This window comes from Falco rusticolus, chromosome 5, assembly GCF_015220075.1.
Source record: "Falco rusticolus isolate bFalRus1 chromosome 5, bFalRus1.pri, whole genome shotgun sequence".
NCBI classification, from domain to species: Eukaryota; Metazoa; Chordata; class Aves; order Falconiformes; family Falconidae; genus Falco; species Falco rusticolus.
This window is the reverse complement of record NC_051191.1, coordinates 74,744,328-74,758,582: the sequence shown is the minus strand read 5'-3', so window position 1 is coordinate 74,758,582 and position 14,255 is coordinate 74,744,328. Positions and strand designations below refer to the sequence as shown.

The 14,255-nt window shown below is 39.9% G+C and overlaps 1 protein-coding gene across 7 annotated transcripts in view; it reads left to right on the top strand.

The window, feature by feature from the left end:
* Nucleotides 1-265: 265 nt before the first annotated feature.
* The window catches only part of KRAS (KRAS proto-oncogene, GTPase), a 26,896-nt gene continuing 12,906 nt past the window's right edge, over nucleotides 266-14,255 (top strand). For 3 of the 7 annotated variants that reach the window (XM_037387665.1, XM_037387668.1, XM_037387667.1), the window contains exons 1-4: nucleotides 309-419; nucleotides 1,419-1,676; nucleotides 7,819-7,997; nucleotides 10,361-10,520. In XM_037387665.1, coding sequence (XP_037243562.1) covers nucleotides 1,566-1,676; nucleotides 7,819-7,997; nucleotides 10,361-10,520 — 450 coding nt within the window. In that variant the 5' untranslated portion in view covers nucleotides 309-419; nucleotides 1,419-1,565. Of the gene's footprint in view, nucleotides 420-1,418; nucleotides 1,677-7,818; nucleotides 7,998-10,360; nucleotides 10,521-14,255 lie in introns of all 7 variants that reach the window. The other 4 variants (XM_037387663.1, XM_037387664.1, XM_037387666.1 and 1 more) reach the window with 4 other exon arrangements.

Below are 14,255 nucleotides of genomic sequence, written 5' to 3'. Positions count from 1 at the left end.
CCCCCGAGCGCACGTTTCCCCCACAGACCCTCCCTCCCGCGCCGAGTCCCCCGGTGCCCGCAGCGGCGGTCCCGACCTCTCCTCCTCCCCCTCCTCCCGCCGCGCCGCCTCAGCCGCCCGCAGGCAGCGGTTGGGGCGGCGGGGCGGCAGAGGGAGGAGGAGAAGGAGGAGGAGAGAGAGAGGGAGGGCGGGCCCGCCGCTGCCGCAAGGGGCGTGGGAGCGCGGAGCGCATCGATCGCGGCCGTCCACCCATCCATCCACCCGCTCGGCGCTCGGCTCCCTCGGCAGCTCCAGCCCCAGCCCTCCCCGTCCCCCGCCATTTCAGACCGGGACGGAAAGGGACGCGGAGCGACCGCCGCGGCGGGGCGGGCAAGGGAGGCGCCGGCGTGCTCCCGCGGCCCGCTGCAGTCGCCGGGCAGGTATCCGCCTATCCCTATCCCTACCCCGCTCGAACCGGGGCGAGCCGCCGCGCTTTGCTTTCTTCCCCCCTTCCCTTTCGAGGTGGGGCAGGGAGAAGCGGTGCGGCTTCCCGGAGCGGGGCACCCCCCTTTTACCCGTCTTCCTCCCGGCTTCGCCCCGCGGTGGGGGCAGAAACCCCGGCAGCCGGGCGGGGGCCGCCTCCCGTCGCCTGTCCCGCTGCCGCCCGCGGGGCTGCGCCCTGCCCCGCTTCCCCTCTACCGGCATCCTCCGAAGCCTCCTTCGCCTGCCCCTCCGCCGTCTTTCCCCGCGGCGCGGGCGGTGGCTCGGCGGCCGCGGGAGGGGGCGGCGGGACAGGTGGCCAACGCCCTCCGGGAGCCTGGCACCGGCCGGCTTGTGCCGAGTCAACCCCCCACCCCTCCCTTTTTCCTCATATATATATTTTTTTTTCGCTATTTTTTATTTTTACCTCCTCCTAAATCCTTAAGCCTTCCGTGCTCGGGGCCGAGGCGCCGGGCCGGAAAGTTTGGGCGGGCGGGCCGGGCCGCTGGCTGCCGGCTGAGGGGAGCGGGGCGGGCGGCGGCACCCGCGCCCCGGGGGAGCTGGGGGGGCCCGGCGGAGCTGGGGCGGCCGCGCTGGGCTCGCCCGGCGAGAACAGCCTGGGGAAGCGAAGCCGTCAGGTGGAGCCGTGCCCGCACCCGCGCCTGTCCCGCCGCGGCCGTGTGCGGGAGGCGCCTGTCCGGGGTTGTGGCCCAGCCCGAGGGACGCTCGATGTGGCCCGGCTTCCGTAAAAACCCGGGAGGTCTCCCGGAGTCACTGGGGCTTTGGGAGAAGGCAGTGGAGAGCAAAATCTTTGCCCTGCAAGAAATACTCTCTGACCTTTTCCAAGATTGAATATATCCTTCTGTTTCTTATGTCTTTGTAACCGGCGCCCTTCAGCTTAGTGCCCGCGCTATGTTTCCTATGTATAGTTTTGTTTGAGAAATAGCATTCCCTCGTAGCTTTTTGTCTTGTCTTTCAGGGAGGGAGTTGCTTTCCGGTAATAGTGAAGGAACCTGATACTGAATGAAACGCACCAACAGCATCCTCATTAGTCGGAGCCTGACTCTGCATAACGTTGGTTTCTTTGTCATCAGGTCTGCTAAAAAATGACAGAATATAAACTTGTTGTCGTTGGAGCTGGTGGTGTAGGCAAGAGTGCCTTGACAATACAGCTAATTCAGAATCACTTTGTGGATGAATATGACCCTACAATAGAGGTAAATGCTTTCATCTTACACTTTTTATGAAGAGAGATTGTTGGTGATAAGGGTAGTTGTTTACTTCTGGACAGTTACCACAAAAACATAGAACAAGGCTTTATAATAAAAAGACCTCGAAGATAATGGTCAACATTGGAGTAGCATTGGAGAGGCAATTGCTGTGAGAAGGGAACAACAACTGCAGTAAAAAACTAACAATTTTGATCAATTGAAGTATGGTGTTAATTGCCATGTTTTGTTGGACAGTTTGGATGCATGCTTTTAGGTTTTCTGTGAAAAAGTATTTGCCAAATTCACTTGGAAATAGTTGGCAAAAATATTTGTGGCTTTGCATTCAACCTCTTAAATGTGACTTAACTTTTTGATATCAAGAAGGAAAACTTGTAGTTCTGAAATGTATGCGTCAGGCTTTCTCAGCTCCCATCATTAGGATCAGTTTCACACAGTGAGAAATGTGTCCTGGAATATTATGGCAAATGCAGCAAAAATTTGGAGTCTGGTTTTATTTTTTCCCCTTTTTTTTTCTTAAACATACCAGTGTGTGTTTCTGTATCTAGTAAAATGTTGTAAGATGCTGTAGTGGATTCTTTGAAATACATGTCACAGTTTCTCAAAATCTGAAATTGTGTTGGAGCTTTAAAACTTGTGATATTTTAAAGGTCTTTAATGAGCGGGCAAGCTCTGCCTCTTATATTTAAGAAAAATACTGGTGGTGTCTGAAATCTCCTGTGGATCGTTGGATTTAATAACCACAGACTGTATAAAAGGAGAAATGACACTATAATTTACTCAAGATTTTTATGTTCCCAGCACTGAAGCTCTGTAGCTTATGACTTCATTTATATGTTTATACAATGAGGTGCTACCAAGCTCACTTGAAGGAATCACAAAGGCTTAAATCTAGTCTTAAAATGGTAACTTGGAAAATGGCTGTGTAGTCATTCTCAGGTAGACATGAGCGAAAGGATACAGTGCCCTGAGATTGTAGGAAGCCGTTCTACTTGAGCAAAGTGCAGGCCCCAGTTAATATGCTCCAAACAGAGATGTGTTGACTTGAGTTTGAGTTTACCTTAATGTGCCTGTGTGTCTTTATGTCTCTCTGTTGCATGGCCAGGTGACCTCATGTATGCTTATAGAAGATTTTGTGAAGAGACCTATGGAGAGAGGAACAGTGTTTGCCTTGCACTAGGAGAGCAGCACTTTCAGTTACTAAGATGTCAAATCTTAAAACAACCACCACCCAAAACACGCGTAAAAAACAGAAAACACACAAAACTCATTGAAAGGAACAAGCAAAATAGGTTTTACTTTTTCCTGCAAAAGAAACTCCAGAGGGTGTTGGTCTTGGTAATTCTTGTTCATACTTATCTGGATTTCTCTTAGGTTAGAGGTATGCTTACACATTACAAAAAGTACTGTGGAGGTTCTTTGTTGTAAGTTGTATAATGCCGGAGCTGTGTAAACAACCGAGGAATAATGGCATTTTTTGTGTTGCTAAATCACTCGAGGGATTTAGCTAATCAAAAAGCCGAGTATTTTGAAGAATATTTTACATTAAAATGTATTTGGTAATAAAACGAAAATACAGTTCCTTACAGAAAGAACCTAAATTGCCAGAAGTGTCTGTTACTCAGTAGTGTGCAGGATGAGTGTAACACTGTGGTGGTCCAGAATCAGTTAAGCTTTTCTGAAAGAAAGAAACCTTTAACCTACTGGGTTTTACCAGCATCCACAACTTGTTGTGTGCAACAGTATTATCTTCTGCAACTCCTACAAGTTCTTGTCTGAGTGCTAGTTACCATTTTTGTCCTGTAAATTCTGAGACCTTGAGGATGGAGACTGTATCTTCCTACTCGTGTGGTAAATCACTTTGTGTGCACTCATGCAATCATGTAGGTAAGCTTGTAGGGAAGAAATAATTCAGTTCTTACAATAAGAGTGCTCTGCAATTTGGAGTGGCTGACAGGTTGCAGAGAATGGGCTTTTAATTGTCTTTAAATGCTTCAGTCCTTGCCTGGGCAGAATCCTGTTTAGTTGAGAAGGGTTGCTTGTTTGTGCTTCCTGTTGTAGATGCTGTTGTGGTGCCTGATCAAAGAACAATAGCTGTAAAGTGTTTTCTGTGCAGTATGAGGAAATAAGGCTAAAGTGGCTTTGACTGGTAAATAAGAATAGTTAAGATGGTTCGGTAGTGTCACTACTGTTGTTTCTCACTTGCTACTGTTTCTTTCATTGCTGTATGGCTGTTGTCAAAATACTCAAGTTTTCCTCACAGATAAATAATCAAGCTAAATGTTTTGGGATAGACAGAGAAAAGGGATCACTGTTTGTAATCTATGGTGGATTTCATAACTGCACGGTTACTGAATAATTTCTTTCCTGTGATTAGCAAAATGAAACTCGACACTTTCAAAGTCTCGTGTTGTGAAGTCATGATGTAGTTGAAGGGAGAAAAAAATACACTAGCCACTTAATCACAGATGCATTTACAATGTTAATGTTGCTGTTTTCAGTGGAATAGACTTAATGATTCAATAAATAACTTGTTTGGAAAATGCCAAGTTTCATGGTCTGCTTGAGTATTCTATTTGCTTATATTTGAGCATAGCAGATGATGGGGAGCAGAGGGAGGAATTAAACTGAGTGCATGTTTGGGTGGCTACTGTTGCTCGTATATATATGCTTCGTATGTGCTTCACAGTTTCATATCTTATTTTAAGTAACGTCCAAGCACAGATTTATAGCCAAGCAAATTAAGTGTGGGGTGTCCTTTAACTATATGTACACTAACCCTTGTAAATCTGGCGTAATACATAGAACAGTTGGACTAGTGCCCTCTCCTGGTCGAGGCTTGTTAAATCTTTACTTGGGATATCTTCTGTAACAATATAATTTTTTGAATTTAATTTTAATTTTTTTACAGCTTCAGCATGTTTTAGTGCTAAATATATGTCATCTTTTAAATGTCCTAGAGAAAGAATGGCTTTCCTAGTTGCCCGTCAGGGGGTTTTCAATTGGATTAGCAAAATCCCTTGGTTGATTTAGGAGTACTGATACTTAAATCTGTGTTCTTAAATGACCTGTGCACCTGTGAAACTTCCACCAATATTTAATTATAGCTTAGTCTTAGTAGCTGTGATATTTTAACATTATATCACTGGTATAATGGATTTTAACAAAATTATAGTTATTCGCTTAGATGGGATTTATTAGGCTGTGGGTTTTTTAGATAAATTCCATATGTATCGTGTAGCTGAGATTTCCTATCACATTTTCTTATCAGTGCTTGTGAACAGATGGAATTATTACTCTTTTAGCATAATTCATGCTGATTTTTATGGTTTGTGAAAGGCCAATAAAAGCAGGTTAAGTGACTAATGAAATTAACACTGTTTATATAGATATACTGAGTCTTCATACAGGGGAAAAATTGCAAATTCGTATTTGGAATGAGGTACCACTTTGAAATTAACTGCTAGTTTGCATTTTGTTTTTACTTAATTCCATTCATTACTGCAAATCTTCCAATGTGCAGTAAAGCTATTGGTTTTTCATACATTATGAAATTTAGAGCTTAGGAGGTTGGGTTTTTTGTTTTTGAGGGGGAATCTGGCCTTGTGGGTTCTGCGATTGCATTTTGAAGCAGAAGTGCCATGACTACTGTAGTGGCATAACACTTTGTTACAGCCTACGTTCTGTTTTGCAGGACTTGATTTTTACAGTATGGTAATACTTAAATAAACAAATTTATCTTGGGTATGGTTACACTGATATTGACCATGATGGGAGTGGGGGTCCCAGTAGCCTGAGCTTTGAATGTGATGTTTCAATTTTTCTTAGCTATGGTGACAAATAGGATTTCAGGTTTGATGTTTGGGCCAGAATGGGGTGGAGGGGGAGGCAAAAAAGTAGGGTTTATTATTTCAGTAGCTTCTAAGGAAATCATAAGCTTGAATCTTCTCTCCCATGTTTTTCTTTTCCTTCCACCTCAAATCCTATTTCTAGCTAGTGACAGAATTTTCTCTCCAGAAGTGGGCAAAACAACTATAATCTCAAAGCATACCTCCCCCCCCCCCCCCATCAGTACCAATGCTGTGCTTTATGCTGGTGCATCTTTGCTGCTACTGCTAACCTGGTGGGCATGCTAAAGCCAGCAGTTCTTCAAAGTTGTTTTCTTTTTCTCTTAAAAATTATTTTCTTTGATGAAAATTACTTAAAGCTTTTGTTTTTAGAGCTCAGTTGAGCGGAATTTCTTTCCCTTTGAAGTGCTAAGATGTAAAGGAATAATACAGGCTTTTCAAGAACTGTTTTTCATATTTTTAAAATAGCAGTAAAATTGCAAGAAGAGAAAATGAAAGCTTTGTCAATATGCCTAGTATAACGATAGAAGTTGTACTAGTACTTTGAACTGTGATAAAGGTATCATAGGGCATGGGGGATCTGCTATTGAATTGAATTGAAATAAAAATGTGTCCTTTGGGGGTGGTTGGTGGGGTTTTTTGGTTTGGTTTTTTTGTGTTTTTTTTTTTTAAGCAATGAGAGAGAATATCAACGTTATTTTAAAACACATTGGAGGTTGTGTGTTTGTCTCAGCTGCATCAATATTTAAAAATGGCTTATATGTTTCTAAAGTAAGTTACCTGCTTCTTACTTGAACACTGAATTTGCACTTCTGTGAAATATTTCCCAAATCACGTTGGAGGTAACTTTTATCTTTAGGGTAAACAGTCAATATTGTTTTACCTGATACTTTTAAATGTCATCCAGGCTCAAGATAGTTGTACAGAATCAGTATCTTAAACTAAACAAACTCTCTAATCTCACATTTATGTCCCACTTTTTTTTAGCATGAGCAACAGGAAAGAAGAGAGCCTTTCGTAAAAATACAAATAGATAGAAAACGCACAGGTGTAGGTGTACTGTGCCTTAAAATAGGTACAGAAGAAGGAAGGTCATTCTGAATTTATCTTGAAGATGGCTAGAATTGCAAGTTTAATTCTCGAATTCCCTTCCTAGTAGTTTTAAGTTTGCTTCTGTATAGTGTTAAAAAGAACAATCACAATATTGTGTTAATCTCTAACCAAGGGATCTGAAAGGTAATGTCAAGGTTTTGTGTTTATACCTTTTGTCACAAGTACTGTGTACTTACTTTTAAAGCTTATTGACATGGTTTTATTTTCAAATAGTTGTTTATAGAAGTTAATTGGAAAGTAATGCTTATATACATACTGCTAAAACTATGTACTCTTAAAAGCCTAGGACCAAAGAGAGTTGTAACTAGACATTAATATCTTGTTGCTTGGGACTTTGTACAGATTTTAGCCACTTGAATCTGTGACCTGAAAGCTTTGAATTGATAGCATTGAAATAATTTGTTCCAACATCTCCTCAACTAACACATCAGGGCTTTTATATGACTCTCATAGTCTGTCTTGGTTAAAAAGTTTGAACTTCAAGTATGTCAACTCAACTTTGATAACTTAAAAACAGCTATCATTATGTGCACCTGTTTAGGCATACAAAACATATTTCCTGTCCCAAACACAGAAGGCTTTTTATACTTCATTTCCTTTATAGTGGCATAGATATTTTTTTTGGAGTTGTCTTGTGTACTCTCGCTGTGTTGTGGCCCACAACACTTCCATAAACATTCATAGGATGAAGGTCAAATTTTACTTAAATAATTGGTAAATTGAGTAAGATTAATCAATTAAGTCAAACTTTTTAAAACCAGGATTACAAGTTTCTTCAGTTAGTCTATTAACAGAGACAAAGGGGAGGTTCTTTTGATCTGGATCCATTTTGTACTTTTTGTCCTTTTGTACAAAATAACACTGCCCTTTTTCTGTGCGTGTATGCACTTATGTACTGTTACTCGCTGAAGATTCAGAATACAGGTAAGAACATGTCCTTTCAGTGCTCTTTCTACTTCTGGATTACCATATACATGTAAGTATGGGACACTATTTCCCTGCTGTCATTTGCCCTTCTGTAAAGTTGGATTTTAACTGTGAAGTGTTTTCAGTCATGCTCGATTACTGGTAAACAACTTTAATATCTCCTGATTTATAGGTGTTCAAATTCTTACTTGTTTGTATTTAACAGAGGTTTATGTTGTTTGGGTTTTTTTTTCTTTTCTTAGGATTCCTACAGGAAGCAAGTAGTAATTGATGGAGAAACCTGTCTCTTGGATATTCTTGATACAGCAGGTCAAGAAGAATACAGTGCAATGAGGGACCAGTATATGAGAACAGGGGAAGGCTTCCTGTGTGTATTTGCTATAAACAATACAAAATCTTTTGAAGATATTCACCATTATAGGTGTGTATGTTGAAAGATAATCTACCAACTCTTGTGTTAGGTAGATAGGTTGCTTGCTCTTCCACTAGATAATAGAATGTTCTCTTATGAAATACCATCTAAGGACACAGTTACCAATTAGCAATATTGCAACTTGTGTGTTTATAGGACTGGAATTTTGGGTAATCTGAAAATCTGCCTTGTTCACAAGTTAGGCAGGCAAAGTATCTGAAAGCTCTTCTGGTATATACTAATGTGACTTAGTATTTCTGTCTGTTCATAGTGAAGACTTAGTTAAACTCTGCCCATTCCGTAGATAAAATTGTGTGCTAAGATGGAAAAACTTAACGCAATTGCAGTTGTACAGACAATAATGTCAAGTGCTAGCTTTTGTTCTGGGAGTGGAGGGGAAATAACCTGTGGAATGTTACTAAAAGAGTAACATGTGAGCCCTGATGCCCAAGAAGGGCAGACAAACGCAAAACCAAAGCTCCAGGATGAGTGCTGAAAAACCATGTTACTAGTTTTTTGGTAGCAATTAGTTAAAAATTTCAACTCATACTTGCTTTGTCAGCTACAGAAATACAGAAATAGAAGCAGTCTGTGGTCATTACCATACCAGATGATTTATAACTTAGTAGCTTACTATTAAACTGAATTCTCCTTGGGTGTTCTGTTAGAAGGCCATGCAAATCCCATCAGAGATCACTTCAGCAGCATCAGTTTAAGATTAGTCCCAAACACATAATGTTAAGCTATTCCTAGTTAAGCATTTATAATGCTGTCAGTTCTATGCCACCATGTGGTGGTGAAGTGTTTTGCTGTTGGTATTACCTGCAAACCCAAGATCTACTCATAAGCTGAAGTTGCAGATTTTTGTTATGAGTAGATGTTGCAGTTTCTCATTTAAGGTGGGATACCATGACAGTTCAAGGTAATCTAAGTCAGCAGGTGCAACTGCCCTGATCACAAGGTACAACTGCTTTGATTGCATAGCTTCGTTCTCTCCTGTATGACAGCAAGTCAGCTCGCTTTATAGTGTAGTATGTTGATGTGAGTAGCTAAACAGGTAAATGGCTACCTACAGAAATAGTTTACTGCTGCCTTATCTCCCTGGAGAAGCTGCAGGATCAGGAGAGTACTGTTGCAAATGAGGGGCAAAACTGCTGCATACTAACCCAGAGAGAGATCAATATTGAGAATGTGGGCACTTTCTTTTTCTTCCAGACTTCGTATAAATTTCATTATATATAAAAATGTTCTTATTGGTACTGGTGACTTAAAAAAAACCCAGACAAAAACCATGGTAAGAATTAGCACAGCATGGGTGACAAATTGAAAAAACATTCTATTGCTCTTGGGGGGGGGCGGGAAATGGAAACTTCTCTTCATTATCTAACCAAATCATTACAAATGGGTTTCCTCTGGTTGTAGAGGAAGAAGGGAAAAAGGTAAGATGTATGTTGATGTAAGGGGAAGGTGGAGCATAGGTTTGTGTGTGGAGTTTTTCTTTTAAAAGAGAGTAATGGATTTGTAGAAGGCCTTCCCGGTTTATTTCAAAGAATGTTGTGACTTGAATGCTGGAGTTTCTACTGTGTATTAACACACCTGTTGGATGACCTTGCAGACTGAAGCTGAAGGCTTATAAACAAATAACTGAAAACAGTGACTATATTAAGGAACATACTGCTAGATTATTTGGGAAGGCAGAAGTCGTAAAATTAATTCCTGTTATTTGAGATTTTTTATGAGTACATCTAACTAGTATTTCAAGATGCTTTCTAACTAATGGCTGAAAGGACTCTTACCAGATTTCTCTTTGTAGAGAACTAGACCAGTGGTCTTCAAAGCTGAAATCCCCTGTCTAAATGCAGAATTTGTAATGCTGTCTTTAATTAAAAAAACCAAACAAACCCAAACGAGCCCAAATCCCCCCTGCCTCCCCCACCCAAACCAAAATCAAGACAACAGGCATAGTGCTTCTGACAATGTTTTATCTTAGCAAATGAATTGAGTATTGAGTGTTGAGTAGGAGAGATAAGTAGTAAGATTTATACTGGAGCTGCTTAGCCTTGTTCTGGCATTAGCTGTTGGGGGGGGGGGGAGGGGAAAGTGTAATGACATCAAAATATATAGTTGTTTGCAAAATGTCAACCTCACTTTTTTAAAAAAAAATGAAATTATAAGCTTTATGGTGACAGTGTTGGTCAGTTTATTATTTGGTGGCTTCTAATGGTGTATGTGCAGTAAATTCCAACATCATTCTGTATGTTAATCTTATTTTTTTATTGTTTAAAATATACCACATAAACTATGACTATTAATACCTGTTAAATACCATCTGTCCTTTTTTTTTTCCTTTTTTTCTCTTCTTTTCTTTTTAGGGAACAAATAAAGAGAGTTAAAGACTCTGAAGATGTCCCAATGGTGCTAGTAGGAAACAAATGTGATCTGCCTTCCAGAACAGTAGATACAAAACAAGCTCAGGATTTAGCAAGAAGTTATGGAATTCCTTTCATCGAAACATCAGCAAAGACAAGACAGGTAAAGCTCAAAGCCTGCTAGATACAAATGCAGAACTCTTATCTGAATTACCATGTTCGTCATTGTAGGCACTGACAATTGCTTGGTCATACTGATAGATTTCTTCAGAGTAGAAATTCTTGTGGTCTCTTCTTTCTGTAAAGTCATTGACAGCCATTAATTGCTTATTAATGAGTGATTTGCTTCAGCTGGGCAGACTCAAAGAATGAGACTGGGCCTGCTATTACTCTCCATTGTCAGATGGTCGCAGCATTCTTAATGTTGTGACAGGTTTTAATAGAATAAAAAGCACTTCTACTTTGAGGAAACAAAGCATTTCACCTCTGCAAGAGGATGAAGCAGACAAACTAATTAGTTTATTCTGTTTTAAGTCTTTTCAGGTCCTTTCCAACCTAAATGATTCTGTGATTAATAACAAAAGGATTTTTTCTTTAAGGCATTGATTCAGTGCTAGTGGGACATACTTGATATGCCTTTTTATAGCTAAGCAATGGACCATAAGTGTGTTTTGAAATTACTGGATTAATTGCTTGTTTAAACTTACGTTCTTCTAAGACTTAAAGAGGCAACCATTAGGGTCCTTGGGTCCTTTCAGTGCTTCTTTCAGGGTTTGCTAGGACAAAGGTATACATAGTGTACATCTGTGCATTCAGAAGAAGAGATGTTACACAGATATAGATGAAATAGGTTCTGTACTTCTGTAGTTTTTGAAAAATGCTGGTTTATGCTTTTTCATTTAAGGGTAAGGACTTGGTATCAGTACAAATTAGATCAGGCCCGAGTGGCTGAATAACTTGTACTCTCTGCATAATCAGAAGTGTTATGTGCAAGTTATGAATCAGGAATTAGGTGTTGCAGAAGGAGGCTAATAAGAGCAGAATACTGCAATGTGAGTAACTGCTCAATGCAACTGCTGAACAGAATTCGGCTGCATCACTTGGCAGAATTTCCTCATAGACAGTAATAAGTTATTTTTGGATATAAGGAATGAATATTTTATTAGTGCAGATTTGCCACACCTACCCAGGTGTCTGACAATTTGAAACCTGGACTAAATGGTAAAACTTCACAGAGGACTCAAAGGAATGCTAACTTTGGCAATAGAGAAAGTCTGTGTTAGGTAGGGTTAAAAAACAAGAACGACACAACTTTTAATGGCTGGAAATAAATTAGGCCACAAGAGTGTTCTGAAGAATGTGGCATATGAGTGGACTGAATAATTACAGCATTCTTGTTTGGAAGGTCTTGTATTAGTGGCTGTCATTGAGATGTTAGGATAAAAATGGAAGAACTCTGATACTACATGTAAGGTTTGAAATAATAGAAGTTCTGTACTAACATCTAGATTTTACTGTGTTCAGCCTGTGTAATAGAGCGTCAGGCTTTGTTGAGGAAGTGCTCCTTTTGCGTAGCCACTTCTAATAAAAGTATGTTGATATGATGGTGTATTTTCAAGATTTCTTCTCCCTACCCCACCTGCAGCTTACTCCTACAAGCAGCCCCATCATACCTAACCAACACAAAATCACGTGCTCAAAAATTAGCACTCCTGTCCAGTTTTATAATATTTGTTTACACAAAGTAGTATCTGCTTTTTTATCATTCAGATTTTAAGAGGTCAGCCAGAGGTTTGTACCTGTTTCAGAGGAAAATAGTTCAGTCATATATGAATTGTTATTCTATAATTTGACTGCTTTTATCTGTGACTTTGTATTTCTGGAGGTGCCAACTGAAATGTTACAGAAGGGATCTGACTGTTGGCTTTAGTTCTTCAAAACTGAGCTTTACACCCTCTACAGATGAGGGGTCCCTAAAGGTGTCTTTTGGATTTTAAAATAGACGCCCAATAGACTCTTGAGAATGTTGGCTTCTGTAAGTTGGAACCACTAGGTATGGTTGCTGATTCTTTTGCAGTCTGTTCATAACATGTTGTGTTATGAAACTGCTTAATAATATACGGTGTTAATAAAACATTTTTGAGAAGATGAAAGGGAATTGGTGGAAGAACCTGATCTTTAATTATAGTAAGATCATCTAAATATTTGTATATGTGTTTATGTGTGTATATATCTGTGTATACATGTGTTTACATATTATGATTTTTCATTCACCCTGTCATATATAAAAAATACATGCATATGCATATCTATATATACACCTTTCTCCAAAGTAACTTTTTAAATTAGGGGTTTCAAATAATTTTGCAAGCTTCACATGGCCCATAGACTATATTTTTATTGAGCAGAGTTCAGGCCTTGGCTAAATACATAAATAAATAATCTAGTTCTCTCTGGTTAAGTGCAGAACTTCCAAGTATGAACAGATGTAGCTGGTTGTCTGGTAACTTATGGAGTCTGTAGAAAGTGTGACATGAATATTTAAAAGTAGGAACCTTTTCCTTTCCTGTACGCACCTTCCTACCACACTGAAACATCAGAACTAATGCCCTATTGAAGGGGCCCCCACAATCTTCTTGCTTCAGCCCTTTCCTGTGCCTCACTTTTGCTGGAGCTCTAGGCCGAGTAAGGAAGTTTTCTGGGGAAGGAAACAGGGGAGATAGACTATTCCTTTCCATGTTGTCTGTTTTGATTGCCAAGACACTTTTTTTAATGACAATATTGTATACTTATTCAGAATGATCTCAGTTCCAACTAAGTCAGTTGTTAAAATTTTAGACAAGCAAAAATAAGTTGTTTTAGAAGTTAGTGTATTTGATTTTATTTGCTTCTGACTGGCAGTAAAGATGTAAACTTCAGCTTACTGCAAAAAGGTCATGTTTTAAGCCAAATCACTGTGTGAATTTTCATTCAAATAATTGAGTTCATCAGTGAAATGTTTGCTCGTGGAACCTACAACTCGGGTACAATACTATAGAGTAGTAGTATTTTTTTAATTAGACCACTGGCTGTAATGAATATAATGTACTTTATGAAATATAGTGATAGTCCTATTTCTAAATGTAAATGTGTCAATATTGGTGGTTTTCTAAGGCATGTGCACCACTTATTCTTGCAGAATCCTTATGCAAAAGGTTATGAATTTCTTAGATTCATTTTGATAGCTCTTTTCAATTTTCTGTGTTTGACATAAACTTTAAATTCAAATCCTTCCCTGCCAACATGAGTGTATAGCTCCCAATATTATCGATAGTATCAATGAGAGATGAGGCAAACTTGATTTAGCCCACCAAAGCTGCATCCTAGTTAGGCCCCAAACTTGTGACAAAAGCAAGTTCAGAACCCGTGCCTGGTCTGAACTTCATTCCTACATCTCAGTTAAGGTTCACGAATAACTGATAACTTACAATTTGCTTGAATCAACTTGCCATTTTTTTAGGGATTTGTCATATCTGTTTAATGATATTATATGTGTTTCACTCCAAGCCAATTTTGATGTAGTTCATGTGTACAGGTTCCATTTTAAAACATTATTTTCAATTGGTTACAGCTTTGTCAGATGTCACAATGTGGCTTGAGTTTTTTCATGTCACTTGTTTGCTGTAAGGTAAAACTTCCAAAAAAGCTTAGTCCCCCCTTTAGTGGGGAGAAAATGTTCTGATTATGTTGAAACAAGTTCTGGCATCCAGCCGTGTGCTGAATGCCTCAGGGATGCTGAGGAAACAGGTTTGTTGTTTGCATAATGTACAGATAAATAGGTGCAGCAAAAATAGGATACATGTGCACTGTGGGTGAAATTCAGGTAGGGCTGATAGGTGTAATTCTGGCAGTTCCTTAA